This window comes from Gossypium arboreum, chromosome 4 (genome assembly GCF_025698485.1).
Source record: "Gossypium arboreum isolate Shixiya-1 chromosome 4, ASM2569848v2, whole genome shotgun sequence".
Taxonomy (NCBI): Eukaryota; Viridiplantae; Streptophyta; class Magnoliopsida; order Malvales; family Malvaceae; genus Gossypium; species Gossypium arboreum.
In genome coordinates, this window is record NC_069073.1 from 121,107,648 (window position 1) to 121,121,246 (window position 13,599).

Sequence of the window (13,599 nt, forward strand, 5' to 3'; positions counted from 1 at the left end):
CAAAAATTATTAAGAATTTGTTCTTAATCTTTCTTTAGAAATTTAAGTATTCCTCTTTATTTCTTTAATGACTAATCATTGCATTGGCACTTAAAAAGGCTTTTTTTTTTGCTAAAATGCCACTATCTATTTAAGTTAACTTTCATTTTACCACACTCAAGTAACCACTTTGAATTCCAATTCCATTTTTACTGAGTATTTTTTTTTAATTTTTTGGCTAACTTAACTCTTTAAATATTATCTCTGCAACCACAATAACCACCGCAGCTCTTGTTCTTTTCAACTAAGCCTGTTGAGTTGGACAGGTTGTTCGAACCATGGACAACTCAAAAAATTTTAAACCCAAATCTGTTTTTTAAATTGACTCAACCTAGCATATCAAACCTATTTTATTATTTTAAAATTTTTACATTTAAATTTTTATTGAAATATAATTTTCTTTTCGAGCTCAGATCAACTAAGCCTATCCAGCTGGACAGATTGTTCGAGCTATGGACAACTTTATATTAGATCAATAATAAACCCAAAGAACGCTTTGGGCCCCAAAATTGTGGACACACCGGGCTTACACGTGAAATAGCTGCACTCTTTCGGCCCTCCTTTGTAGCCGAAAAAACCATTAGCAGCATCAACATTTCTCATTTTCTTCTTCTTTTTGTTACCCAAATGCTCCTTTCATGTCGATTCTGATCGGGTCCCAACCCTTTCAAACCCATCTGATATGCATTTGTGTCTGATATGTATCACGCTCTGGGCACGACCCGCCTAATATACCGTGCCCGCATCTCAAGATTCGTTAAAACTGGCCTCATCGACCAAGCCGTCCACCTGTTCGACGAAATGACTCAATCAGATTGCCGAGTCTTTGGCATCGACTACAACCGATTCATCGGCGTCCTTATTCGTCATTCCCGTTTCGACTTAGCTGAACGCTACTACTTCCAAATGTTCCCTCAGGGTTTCTCTCTGACCCCATTTACTTACTCTCGATTTATCTCTGGTTTATGCACTGTCAAAAACTTTAGTCTCATTGAGCTTCTTTTAGATGATATGGATAAATTGAATTATGTTCCTGATATTTGGGCGTTTAACATTTATTTGAATCTTTTGTTTAAAGAGAAAAAGGTAGAGTTAGCTTTAGAGGTTTTTTATAGCATAGTTGAGAAAGGGAGAGACCCGGATGTTGTAACGTATACGATAATGATTGATGGGATGTGTGAAGCTGGGAAGCTTGATAATGCTGTTGAGTTTTGGAAGGAAATGGTGGGGAAAGGTTTAAAACCAGATAAGAAAGCCTGTTGTGCGCTTGTCATTTGGTTGTGCGAAGGTGGGAAGGTTGATTTGGCGTATGAGCTTATTATTGAGGTGATTAAGGGTGGAGATGTAGAGTTTAGTTCATTGCTCTTTAATGCACTGATTAATGGGTTTTGTAAAATGAGGAGAATCGATAAGGCGCAGGCAATAAAGTCGTTTATGACAAAAAATGGGTGTCAGCCGGATTTGGTTACTTATAATATTTTGTTGAATTATTGTTGTAATGAGCTTATGTTGGAGAAGGCAGAGAAGTTGATGAAGAAGATGGAGAGGAACAGGATGGGACCTGATGTTTATAGTTATAACCAGATGATTAAGGGGCTTTGTAATGCTGATCGGTTGGATAAAGCATACTTCTTGATGGTTAATAAGATGGAGCCGAATGGGTTGGCTGATGCTGTTTCTTATAATACCATTATCAAAGCATTTTGCAAAGGTGGTCATGTTCGAAAAGCTTACAAACTTTTTGAGGAAATGAGTAGGAAGGGGATTTCACCTGATGTTGCGACGTACACAACTCTTATAAAAGCTTTTCTTAATGAAGGTAGTTCCGATGTAGCTAAAGCACTTATCGATCATATGTCAGGGATGCGTCTGTTGCCTGATCAGATTTTCTATACTACGATTATTGACCACCTATGCAAAAGTGGGAAAGTTGAAAGAGCTTGTGGAATTTTTAATGACATGATAATGCAGGGAGTTAACCCTGATGTGATTTCATACAATGCCCTCATCAATGGGTTTTGCAAGTCTAACAGAGTAAATGAAGCTTTACATCTATACGAGGAAATGCAGACTAAAGGGCTCTCTCCTGACGAAACAACTTACAAATTGATAATTGGAGGGCTTGTACTGGAAAAGAAACTTGCTAAGGCTTGCACAGTATGGGATCAAATGATGGAGAAGGGTTTTACTCTTGACGGAGCTCTTTCAGAGACACTGATCAATGCTATCCAATCAACAGACTCTGCATAAAGGTGGTAGTATTTTGCATTTCAAATTCCATTACTTAATCTACATGTGTCTTTTGGGTGGTTCCTTCTTCTGTTTTTATGGAAATACTTGGTTTGCTCTAAGAGCAGCACATGGTGTTAATGATTTTCTGACACTACTAGTACAACCCAATGCATCTTCTTGCTATCCTACCCTAGCCTTGTTTGCAAGACTTCTGTAAACTTAAAAACTAGATGCCGGACACTCTAAACTTAATATGAAGCAGCTAGAAGACTTAAGATTTTGCATTGAATGTAGCATTCCAGTTGATCATGACTGTTGCGGTGGTATGACATATGATGGAAGTTATCATGTGGCATTACAACATTCATGGTAATGTGCATCAATCTAATCCAGTGCTTGCACATTGGGTTGAAAGTTCACTTAACTGATTTGTTTTAAGAGTAGCTTAAATGTGCCTGGTTCGTGGAGCATGAGTGTGAAGTTGATTCTTTTGCAATTTCATAACTCTTATGTTTTCTTAGGCAAGTGGTCTTGCCTCGGATTTAAATATTAAAATTCGTTTATTTTGATAAATTCAGGTGAACTATTTGTTTTGGACCTTTGGTATTGAATAGCCATATGGATGGATTGTTTGCTGCTCTTCTTATGATCCTTTATTCTTGCCACTGTTTTGCCCTTTCTGCAGACTCTTAGAAAATAAATCTCAGGTTTGAGTTGTTTCTCCCTTGAATATATTTATATATGGGTTAAATAACTATTTAGGGTTTGAACTTGGCAACTATTCCCACATTGGGACCTGAACTTGATAATTGTTCCCATATTGTGGCCTGAACTAGGCAATTGTTCTTACATTGGGGCTTAAACTTTTTTTTTCCAAGTTAGTCCCTGAACTTTAGGGTTTTCAAGGAAATATCAGTGACTAACTTGGACAAAAAAAAAAGTTCAAGCCCCAATGGGGGAATACTTGCCAAGTTCAAGGGCTAGCTTGGACCCAAAAAAAGTTTAGGCTCCAATGTGAGAATAATTGCCAAGTTCAGGCCCCAAAAGTGATTTAACCTTTTATAGATGAAGGCAGGCAAATTCCTACCAGTTTTATACGAAAAAGAATATTGCTGCTAGGAAAAAATGGTATGTAGCCTACTGTAGGGGGAAGGTCCATATTTTTGAAAGATCATCGGTTGTATCGTGACAATTATCGCATAATACTGATTTCTCTGTTGATACTCTCATATTTGTGTTCATTTAACCTATCAGTATATTGCAGGGGAGCTTCGCCATGCTATGCTTAGACCGGGTGATTCCAAGCGCTGTGGGCAAAAAACCGTACGTTGCTCTCAAATCGATAAATACTTTCTTCATGTTTATGGTAAGTTCTTTTAACTTTTATTTACCCATTACTTCTTTTGCCTCCTTTACTCATCAAAGATTACTTGCCTCCCTCACGAGTTTATGTTTGATTCTTTGCCTTTACTTGAAGTTCTCATGAAGTCAAATACTTTTTTGCATTTATTACTTAGGATAGTACCTTTTCTTTCCTTAGTTTCAGTTTATTTTCATTACCAGAATGGCTTATCAACATGTTGAAACCAACCCACATTTTATCGAAGATCCTGACAGAATAACGCCCGAGCAACAGCATGATCTACCTGCTACCTTGCTGCCACAACGTGGTCGCAACCAGCGTGTCCCACTACGAGGTCCTATAGACCAAGACTTACATCCTCATCCACTCGGCCCGTCACAGCCGGAGCCACATCATGACAGCCAACCTCACCTGCCACTTCATGTTTGGGTGCCACCACCAGTACATCATGAAGATCGACGCCCCCAATTACGATCACGACCTTCACCGTTTCAAGGTCCAACTCCAGAAGAAGTAATGCTACAACCCCATCTTCATGACCAACATCCTAGCTCATCATCAGTAAGACCGCAGCATGAAATCAATGAAGGTGACCAGCACCAACGCTGGCATCCCCAACAGCACCGTCCTCACTCTGGTGTTTTCCTCCCAAGTGTCCGTCAAACCGACCCTCTAACATTATCTACGGCAACTTCCTGTATAATTTTTTGGCTGATCGTGATACTTGCTGGCCTACTCGTTCTTATGGTCTATCTCATCTTTCGACCACATAGACCACTCTTCGATCTCAACGGCTTCACCTTGAACGCGGCCACCCTTGACACAGGTTACCTGCTGGATGCAGATGTCACTCTACTGGTTAACTTCACAAATCCGAACAAGAAAGTGAGCATTGATTTCAATCGCTTGTCTCTTGATCTTTACTTCGACGAAACCTTGATTGCTACTCAATACATAGAACCTTTCTCAGCTGCAAAAGGTCAGACCATGTTTGCAAGTATTCATATGATAGCCAGTCAGGTTAGTCTTTCAATGAAAGAAGCACTGCTGTTTGAGAACCAGATCAAGAACAATCAAGTTCTATTTTCAGTCAAAGGGGCATTTCGAGCTCGATCCAAACTTGAAGGGTTTATGAAATATTCGTATTGGTTGCATAGTTATTGTGGCATCATAGTTTCAAGCCCTCCAACTGGGGTCTTGAGAGAAAAAAATTGCAGAACTAAACACTGATGAAGAATCCATTTGTAATTGTCTTAGTACTTTTTTTTTGTCCCTTTGTATCTTTGTGTTTAAAATTGATGATAATATAATCATAAATTAGGCTTTGATTGGTTTTGAAAATATTTCTTACTTTTATATTTCATTTTCATCTTTAGAAAACAATTTTGGTAATTATTTTCTATAATAAAATATGACAAATAAAAGAACTTTTGAATTTATATGAATTCAAACCAAGATAGTAGATTTAATATTCGAAAAATTATTGAAAAACAATGATATTTTTAGGTCAAGTTATTTTTATCATTTTATTTTTACAAAATATTTTAGTGGAAACAATGAAAATATTTTTTTCTAATTTTAACATATTTTCATTTTATTTTTCAAAAATCATTTTAACATAGCCTTAATTTTGCTTTTCTTTTAAACAAGATCTCTTTGCCAAAATGAAAATAACTAAAACATAACAGGAAATGAATATATAAATATTATACGAATATGACAAACTTTATACTATTGTATAGAATTTGTTATGTAAGCATAAATCTTAAACTTTTTCTTCCCCAGAACATTTGTGTATAAAATGAAAAGAATAAATGAGGAGAAGAGATTAGCTTCGTACTCGTTTGTGCTTCTGAGCAACTCTTTACAAATGGTTTCTCTATTCGATTGGTTTAGTAGAAATGCCTACTTTGTTGATGATACGGACCATGGTAATCCGACTCTGGCGCCATGTTATTTGATAACAAAGAACCCTGCAAAGTTCTTCCCTCTGGTTCTTGAAGGAATAACTTGTCTTCCAAGTAACATTGAATCTTGGACGTAATCGGCCTCAGGTCCGGATCATCTTGGGACCTCAAGGCATTTAGAAAGTTCTCTGAGATGAAGTTCAGCATTTTCATGAACTGGGATCTGTATTTTCTGAAGAGAGCAAAGCCTGCCATCTGTGAAAACGAATATCTATGTTAATCCAAAGGAAATTTATATCTCAGTGAGTATGTTGGCTCCGTACTAGTTTATAGTTTACGAATTCTGAATTTTGGCCCTTCCCGATTCTAGTAACCTTTTTCCCAACATGTAATTAGGGATGGCAAAACCTAAATAGCTCGATAAATTTCGAATCAATCTACTCTGAATGGAGCAAATGTTTTTTTACAAAAAGAATGCGAGGCGGGACAGGGTGGATTCTTTCTTTTGAATAATGGGTATAGAGCTGTTATGGTTATTGCTTGTCCCACCCCGCTTCGCTCCACTATATGAAATTATCATTTTATCCTTGTATTTGTATTAAAAGAGTAAAAATGTAACAAAGTATTATAGAAAAAGTCAATATTAAATTTTCACTTGACTTTAAAAAGAATGAAAATATTAAAGACAAGTAGCAAAAATTAAATTGAAGCAAAGCGAGCTCGGGTAAAGCAAGAATGGTACATCCAACATCAATGGAGGTGGTAGCGGTTTTTAAGATTCTACATCCTTAGTGAAGTGGGGCAGGTGGTGGATTTAGCAACATCCACCCCCATCCCGCTCTATTGCCATCCCCAGGCATGTTCATGTTTTCAGCAATTACTGGTATGATGCAAAAAAGTAGATTGAGAAATCCAACTTACTTGCAGGAATGCGTACAAAGCCACAGCGGTATACATATTGGCAGGGAGTGCATTTAGAAACCTAGCAAGCCAAGCCCAACCTTCCTTTAGACCATGAACATTTTGGCAACCAGCAACCTCAGTCTGCCATTAATGATAAAATCTCGTTTAGTAGGGTTTGTTTTTGATGAATTATATGATGCTACATGTATAGAGGGCAAAAATATCCATATGCTTAACTAGGAAAGAGACATCACTTTCTTTCTTATTTAACCATTAACATACCTGAACCAGTGCCCCATACAGCTTCATGTAAGAATCCAACCGTACCAAATAATCTGTAGTACTTTCAATCTTCCCATCATCCTCTTTGTATCCAATAACCTTCCAATAAGCTTCTTTGGATTCAAATGCTGACTGGAATAGCAAATTACAACTCAGAAGCCATATATCAGCAAAAGGAACAAAGGCATACTAGCATGATTCCGTTTATCCATGTTTGGCTTTTCTAGAGCAAGTTGAGTGATTTCACATATCAAAAAAGCATAGCTACATGTTTAACAAATGCAAACACTTGAGAAACACAGTGAGTTTGAGTGCTAGCTTGTTATTCATCTAGATAGGCTTACATAAGATATAAAAATGTTACCTTGGTGTATGATATATGCTTTGGGACAGTGTAAATGCAAGCTCTATGTATCTCAGCAAGAACAAGATCCATCGCTTGTGGGAACTGGTAAACAAGAATATTTCTACGTTAAAATTCAGTTTCTGATGCTAAGATCAGAAAGCACTCTTCCCCCCCCCCCCCTCTCCCCCCAAAACAAAGCAAAAAGAAACAGCTTGGATCAGGGGAGTCTCAAACCTTCAAAAGTGGAGATACTGTGCCCGGGGTGTCTATGCTTGGTTTTATCCCCATGTTTTGTCCCTCGACTCTACAGAGAGCCCCAACGGGTTCAGAGAGTGGGAGCGCCTCACCCACCAAGGAAATATGAGCACTTGGCCGTGGTGAGTTTCAAACCCATGCTCTTCTTACCCGCTAATGCCATATAAGGGCATGAGTTCGAACCCCACCAAGGCTAAGTGCTCACATTTGCTTGGTGGGTGAGACACTCCCACTCCATGAACCCGTTGGAGCTCTCCGCAGAGTCAAGAGACAAAACCCGGGGTTAAAACCATGGACACCCCGGGCACAAATCCATTGTTTTAGGGTTTGAGACTCCGACCTCCCCTCAACAAAAACTATAGAATGTACTATAAGTATTGCAGCTTATCATTTACTTATTTTACAAATAAGCTCTAGTTGTTTCACCTTCTTATCCACCTACCGGTATAATATTATGGTTCAAGACTTTGTCCTAAGTTCATTACCCACCCACTAAATTAGTCATGAACCAAACACATCTAAACAACCTAGGAAATCAAGGCTGTGAAGATTTATAGCAGTTAAAATTTATACCAGTCCCATGCTTAGTCATAAACTTTAAATTATGATACCAAAATGATCTCAGTATCTAAGACAGCCTGTGAAGAGGAAAAGGCCATTTTTTATGGTTATTGTGATTAATTTGCTCCCTTTACACCCCCATCCCTCCCCTACCCAAGAAAAGGAACCATAAAAGATGTACCTGTGATGTTACAAGGACGATGACATGTGCACAGGCAAAGGCAGAATGACTAGGGCTTTCGCAGTTAGAAACAACCTGAAGTATCAACAACAGAAATGCACCGCCATAACCATAAGGAGTTTCAAAATACAGGTATCACTGACAGATAACATTTAGAATAGAGACCTCAGATTGTTTTAGTTCCATGCATGGCCACATTACTTGGTCATTTTCATTAGAGAGTAGGGAACTTTCTCAAGGTATGCATATTTGGCTTCATTGTGAAAAATTCTATTGCTTTCAATGCGGAACCAGATTTCCAACTTTGCATTTTGAATGGTTAGACTTTTTGTACATTTGTTGAAAATAACACATTGTTTTGTGATAAGCAACTGTGACTACCTTCTGAGCAAAATATGCGATGCTTATGGTTTGAGGGCAACGCGGATTGTTGAAAATCTTTACAAGCTCACTAGCTTGTGTGCTGCAAAAGATTGTTTACATATAGAATTATCAATCTAACAGCATCATGAAATTTTGGATGTTAAACTTCTAGTTGAAGCAAACATAAATCCTAATGCAGAAAATATAATAAACTTTACAAAACCACCTTAACACAAAAATGAACAGATCCATCTTACCTAACCTTGTCCTTGTTACCACTAATTTGTCTTATTAATCTACCAATAAGCCTTCCAGTGCTGTCAAAATTCTAAAAACAAACAACATTGCTTAACCAAATAAGATGCATTCAAACCAAGACACTGAAAAGAAAATTCAGTGCCAAATGCTAAATACAAATAGAGAACATATGGTAACAAAGCTAAAGCACTTTCCAATAATATAATACATAACCCACACATCTACATAACGACCCCCTTTTTTTAATTTACTTTTTACCTTTTGGACAAGTACGGAAATAATAAACTTTAATCGAATAGGATCACATTCTGATATTTACCACCCAATTTTATAAGCAATACATATCCTAAATGTAAGTAGATATAAGACATGCCTGATTTGAACTTGATCTCAGTGATTGGTTTATTTCTTCCAACTCTTTTAATTTTTGTAGCCTTTCCCTCTCTAGCTTTAAAGCACTCTCAGCGGCCCTGAGCATATTACCTGCCACATTGACAGAGAGACACATTAATGTACCACCTTGAACAAAAATCTTGTTTACCAGAACAAAGGAACACACGCATATCTGCATTTCATGCTGTTGATGAATCTATCAAGTGCAAAAACTCAAACAAAATATGGACAACATTAAGAATATGCCTAGCAACTAGCAAGCAGTCTTTAGAAACATAGACAGCAATGAAGTGACAAGAACTGAGGTCATGTATTTATCCCCGTGTATTTAGGTTTAGGATCCTGTACGTATGTACATACGCGAATATGCATGAGTATGTTTTTAAACTGAAAATAAATGAATATACCTGCCAATTCTGATTTATTTGTTTTATCATTCTCAACTCTCGAACTAGTAGCATTTGGGCCTCCTGAAGCTTCTGTTTGTGGCACTTCAGAAGTATTAGCTTTTGAGGCTTTGGCTGCTTCCTTTTCTGCTGCTTCTTTTGCTGCTATCCTCTCAGCTTCCAAAGCAGCTCTATTTGCTTCCTCAGCTTTTAGTTTAGCCTGCAACTAATACATAAATTTCTTAATCATAAAGCAAATATCCTTTAATTTCCCTATAAAATTAACATGTTTTCTAAAAGGATTTGAGTAACAAAAAAAATATATGTTGCTAAAAATAAAATGCATCTACAGATATAAGGTTTCATTTTTTTCAGAGTTAAAATCTATAAAAGGCCTCACAAAGTGGAGCAGGGACCTCCTCTCAGAAAGCATACACACACGCAAAAAAATGCAAAATATTAAGAAAACTATCTTGGACTATTGCAATATCTCAACTCTTTAAAGCTCAATAAAGAAAAAACAGAATAGACTCCAACTTTATTCTCTCAAATCCAATGGTAAATTATAAAGGCCTTTTCCATGGAGCATGAACGAAGTGATGAGGCCACTTAGTTGTGTGGCTTTCTAATTGAAACCTGTGGTGTCTGAGTCTGGAGCCTTTGTGGCACTAACAAGGCCAGTCATCATACTGTTATTATTCTTAAGTACTTTTGTCAAACTAAAGTGATTTTGAGATCTCGAGATTTAAAAGATTATGACAGGAGATTGTGTTCTCTTTTTCTCTAAATCCATCTTTACATGGAAGAATGTCAATGAACTGAACCATGCAATTTGTCCTTGTTCTCTTTTATTCCTTGCTACCACAATGAAGCATAGCTCTCGTGTAAAGTACAAAGAAAACACCAGCAAAGTAACAAGCAACACTTTTAGAACTCTACAATAGCCAAGTCCTTCTTAAGTTCAATCAGAAAAGTTTTCTTAAAAATTGAGTTATATGCATGACAACCTAGCAAAAGAGAACTTCCGCAGCTTAAAAAGACATCCAGTCAGTTCACAAATGGAAAATTGCACAAAGTAACAGCCCTAGTTAGATGAACAAAAGATACAGAGAGGTGCAGTGCCACATATGACGCAGGTCTAATATACTACATCTAAGGGTTGTACAAACTAACCTCTGCCTCTGCTTTGGCCTTTTCTTGGCGTAGTCTTTCTTCCTGAAGAGCCTTTTCCCTTCTCTTGGCTTCTTCATGTGCTGCATCACTTCGTATTTTCCTTTCCTCTATTTGTGATTTGAGTTCATGGTCCCGCTGGACAGCAGTCAAATGATTATCAAGTCCTTCTGCGCTGTAGTAAATTCATGTATTTTTAAAAATTGTTTCCAGAACGGCAAGCACCATGTAATTGTGGAAGACAACTTCAACAAATTCATCCCTTATACCATAATTCAAAAGTATTAAATCTTACTTTAATTCCTCTCAATAATCGAACTACTCTCTTCACCCTATTTGCACATTAAGAAAGAAGCTTTGACTTTTACGTGTTTATTGGCATCCATCTATTTTCTATAACATTGATTTGCTATACTTATTATTGTCAAAAAGTAAAATAAATTGAAAAACAAATTCTAAATATAGAAGAAAAAGAAAGAGCTAAGATGTTCAAAACTTAAAAAAGAAATAACTTCATTTTGGAACATCCAAAAAGGACAGGTGAAAAATGAAAATAAAACAGAGAGAGTGGTAGTTAACTATGAACTATAAGGAGTATGAGACTATGATCCTCCAAGAACTCTGCAAATACATGAAAAAACTTAGAGTGAACTTGTAAACATACCCATGTCAGATACATACACAAACCTAACAGTCACACTCAAGTCTGAGTGACATAGACTATTAGGATCAGTTAGAACGCATATAATAAAGCATCATGCAGCATCAATAGAAAAATGGAAAAAGGACGAAAGAGCCAGCAACAAGATCCAGTTCTGGAAACTGTATTCCAAAACTGAATATGTTAGTAAATAACTATGAGGAACAAAAGATGCCTACTTACACTCTGCGTTGGTACTGAACATCAAATTTCCTCTCCACTTCTCGCCTTGCTTCTCTATATTTCTCAACTTTAGTATGTGCAGAGGAAGATTTTTCGCTCTCATTCATCAAATCTGTCTCTAATGCAGAGATTGTGTTTCTAATTTCCTCCTGTACTTGAGTACATTGCAATGCTACATCATAATCCATGTATGAAGGATAGCAAATAATAAAATACACATGAAATAAAAAGATCCGAGTTCATAACCAACATGATATAATAACACAAAACTTAAGCTCTCTTCAACAGAAGTTAATCCAACAAACCTTAACTCCAAGTTGATGCTCATGAGTTAACTCATATAAAGCACTCTCCACCAATCCCACCTCATTCATCAAGTAGGTTTGAACGTCAAGACACGGCTGATCATCAGAATCATCATCGCTACTACTGAAAATTAAGAATTTCACAACAAAACCACGAAAACAAATCACCTTGAGCATGCACACTAAATAAAGACTTCAAATTTAACAAAAATAAGCAATGGGTTAACATAATCCATACCTAAAATAAAATTCATTGCAATTAAATCGTGCAGCTTTCACTAAACCTCGATCACGAACTTCCTCATTCTCACCTTCACTATCCTCAAACTCCTCGTCAGATACTCTCATTACAAAAGCATTTGAGCTTCTCTTGGTGCCTTTTTCCCCATAAATTTCTCTATTTCATATATTAAAATTAAAAAATATGCATCTTAATTTAACTGATACAAGTACAGAAAATACAAAGATGAAATACACACACACCTTGATTTGGTTTTTGCAAAGGGCAAAGAAACCGAAGAAGAGAGATTGAGCTTCTTTTCCAAGGAATCAAGCTCCGATAACAAAGATTTGAAGCTCCAATCCGGGTCGGGTTCAAGACCGATTCCATTAACGATTTGAGGACGCCGAATTTCCAACTTAACAGCTTCCCTACAATATCATGCATTTTTTATAAGTCAAATTAACTAAAAACAAAATCAAGAAGAAAAACACAAGAGAAGAAATTTGAACTTACATTGTGGTCTTGAGGACTTACAAATTTAAAACCCTAATGATTCAATTGGGAAATGAAAATCAGAGTAAAACCCTAAACCCCCAAATCTTTTTTTCTTTTCGAATTCTAAACACCAAAGCGCCAAAACTTTATTAAGACACTTCCACTCAGCCTGATTATAACAGAGTTTTATTTCATCTTCCTTTACTGTATATGGGTCGGATCCGGATGATCCGTGGATCCACTTGGGTCCATTGGGCATTTTCAGGTCCGAACTCTTTTCGTCATAGATTGAAGAGCTATTAAGTCGAAAATATTAAAATATATATTTTTTATAAAAAATTATAATATTAAAAGGGTATTTTTATTTTTATTTTTATAAAATAATTAATAAAACTAAAATTATTGTTTTTATTATAGGTACAAGATTAAATTAGTCCCATTATTATTAAATATATTAATTTAGTCCTTTGTATTATCAACATGAATCAAGTAAGTCCAAATTTTAATAGAATTAGCCTTTATTGTTTAAAAATTATGATTTACTGTTAACTGAGTTAATATTTTCGAAAGTTTTCTTATGATTTTGCAAATAACAACTTTTGTTTGGAGCTAAATTGTAATTAAAAATACTTTTGGTGTCAAATTTTTAATGCTAAATGTTAAATTTATTACAATTTGACCTTTGATTTTTTTTTTAATAATAGCACATAAATCACAGTGATACTTTTTAGTAAAAAGACTTGATTGATTTAATTTCTATAATAGAAGGACTTGTCATGCAATTACACCATAAATAAGACATACACGAGTGGACATCTCCAACTTTCTTTGGACAAAGTTGTTACAAATTGTGGGCTGACTCGGCCCCCAAATTTTTTCCTCATAATAAACAAAATAATTTTATTAAAATTCAACACAAACCTATCACTAAATTATCAATAAGTTTATATTTTGATTATTTAATTTTAAAAATTTATAAAAATTATCATTTAATTTTACAAAAAATTTAAATTATTTAACTATTCAAAAGTTTTTATTAAGTCACTAGGCTATC

General features: G+C 36.0%; 3 protein-coding genes across 6 annotated transcripts; 2 read left to right on the forward strand and 1 right to left on the reverse strand.

The window, feature by feature from the left end:
• The first annotated feature begins 405 nt into the window (after nucleotides 1–405).
• LOC108458094 (pentatricopeptide repeat-containing protein At1g13040, mitochondrial) lies at nucleotides 406–3,637 on the forward strand. Its single transcript, XM_017757342.2, has 3 exons — nucleotides 406–2,291; nucleotides 2,850–2,978; nucleotides 3,536–3,637. The coding sequence occupies exon 1, from the start codon at nucleotides 739–741 to the stop codon at nucleotides 2,287–2,289; it is 1,551 nt and encodes a 516-aa protein (XP_017612831.1). The 5' UTR covers nucleotides 406–738; the 3' UTR covers nucleotides 2,290–2,291; nucleotides 2,850–2,978; nucleotides 3,536–3,637.
• Nucleotides 3,638–3,835: 198 nt separating this feature from the next.
• Nucleotides 3,836–4,864, forward strand: LOC108459128 (uncharacterized). Its single transcript, XM_017758489.1, has one exon. It carries the CDS (start codon nucleotides 3,836–3,838, stop codon nucleotides 4,862–4,864), a length of 1,029 nt encoding a protein of 342 aa, XP_017613978.1.
• Nucleotides 4,865–5,340: 476 nt separating this feature from the next.
• LOC108457791 (mRNA export factor GLE1) lies at nucleotides 5,341–12,842 on the reverse strand. 4 transcript variants are annotated; one of them, XM_017756937.2, is made up of 15 exons: nucleotides 12,564–12,842; nucleotides 12,311–12,478; nucleotides 12,066–12,224; nucleotides 11,828–11,948; nucleotides 11,523–11,671; nucleotides 10,643–10,814; nucleotides 9,491–9,689; nucleotides 9,064–9,173; nucleotides 8,690–8,760; nucleotides 8,451–8,532; nucleotides 8,070–8,144; nucleotides 7,091–7,174; nucleotides 6,727–6,858; nucleotides 6,463–6,585; nucleotides 5,341–5,796 (listed from the first exon to the last, which is right to left on the reverse strand). In XM_017756937.2, coding segments are annotated over exons 1-15 (1,917 nt in total). In that variant the 5' UTR covers nucleotides 12,566–12,842; the 3' UTR covers nucleotides 5,341–5,526. The 4 variants fall into 4 exon arrangements, with proteins under 4 accessions (XP_017612426.1, XP_017612424.1, XP_017612425.1 ...); XM_017756935.2 differs by having other exon boundaries at nucleotides 9,491–9,695; XM_017756936.2 differs by having other exon boundaries at nucleotides 11,828–11,951.
• Nucleotides 12,843–13,599: the final 757 nt, after the last annotated feature.

Coding starts and splice junctions, on each gene's coding strand:
- LOC108458094 (XM_017757342.2), top strand. CDS start 739: ATGTATCACGCTCTGGGCACGACCCGCCTAATATACCGTGCCCGCATC.
- LOC108459128 (XM_017758489.1), top strand. CDS start 3,836: ATGGCTTATCAACATGTTGAAACCAACCCACATTTTATCGAAGATCCT.
- LOC108457791 (XM_017756934.2), bottom strand. Junction 12,225..12,310: donor TTTGCAAAAACCAAATCAAG/GTGTGTGTGTAT, acceptor TATATGAAATAG/AGAAATTTATGGGGAAAAAG. Junction 7,175..8,069: donor TCGTCCTTGTAACATCACAG/GTACATCTTTTA, acceptor CTTGTTTACCAG/TTCCCACAAGCGATGGATCT.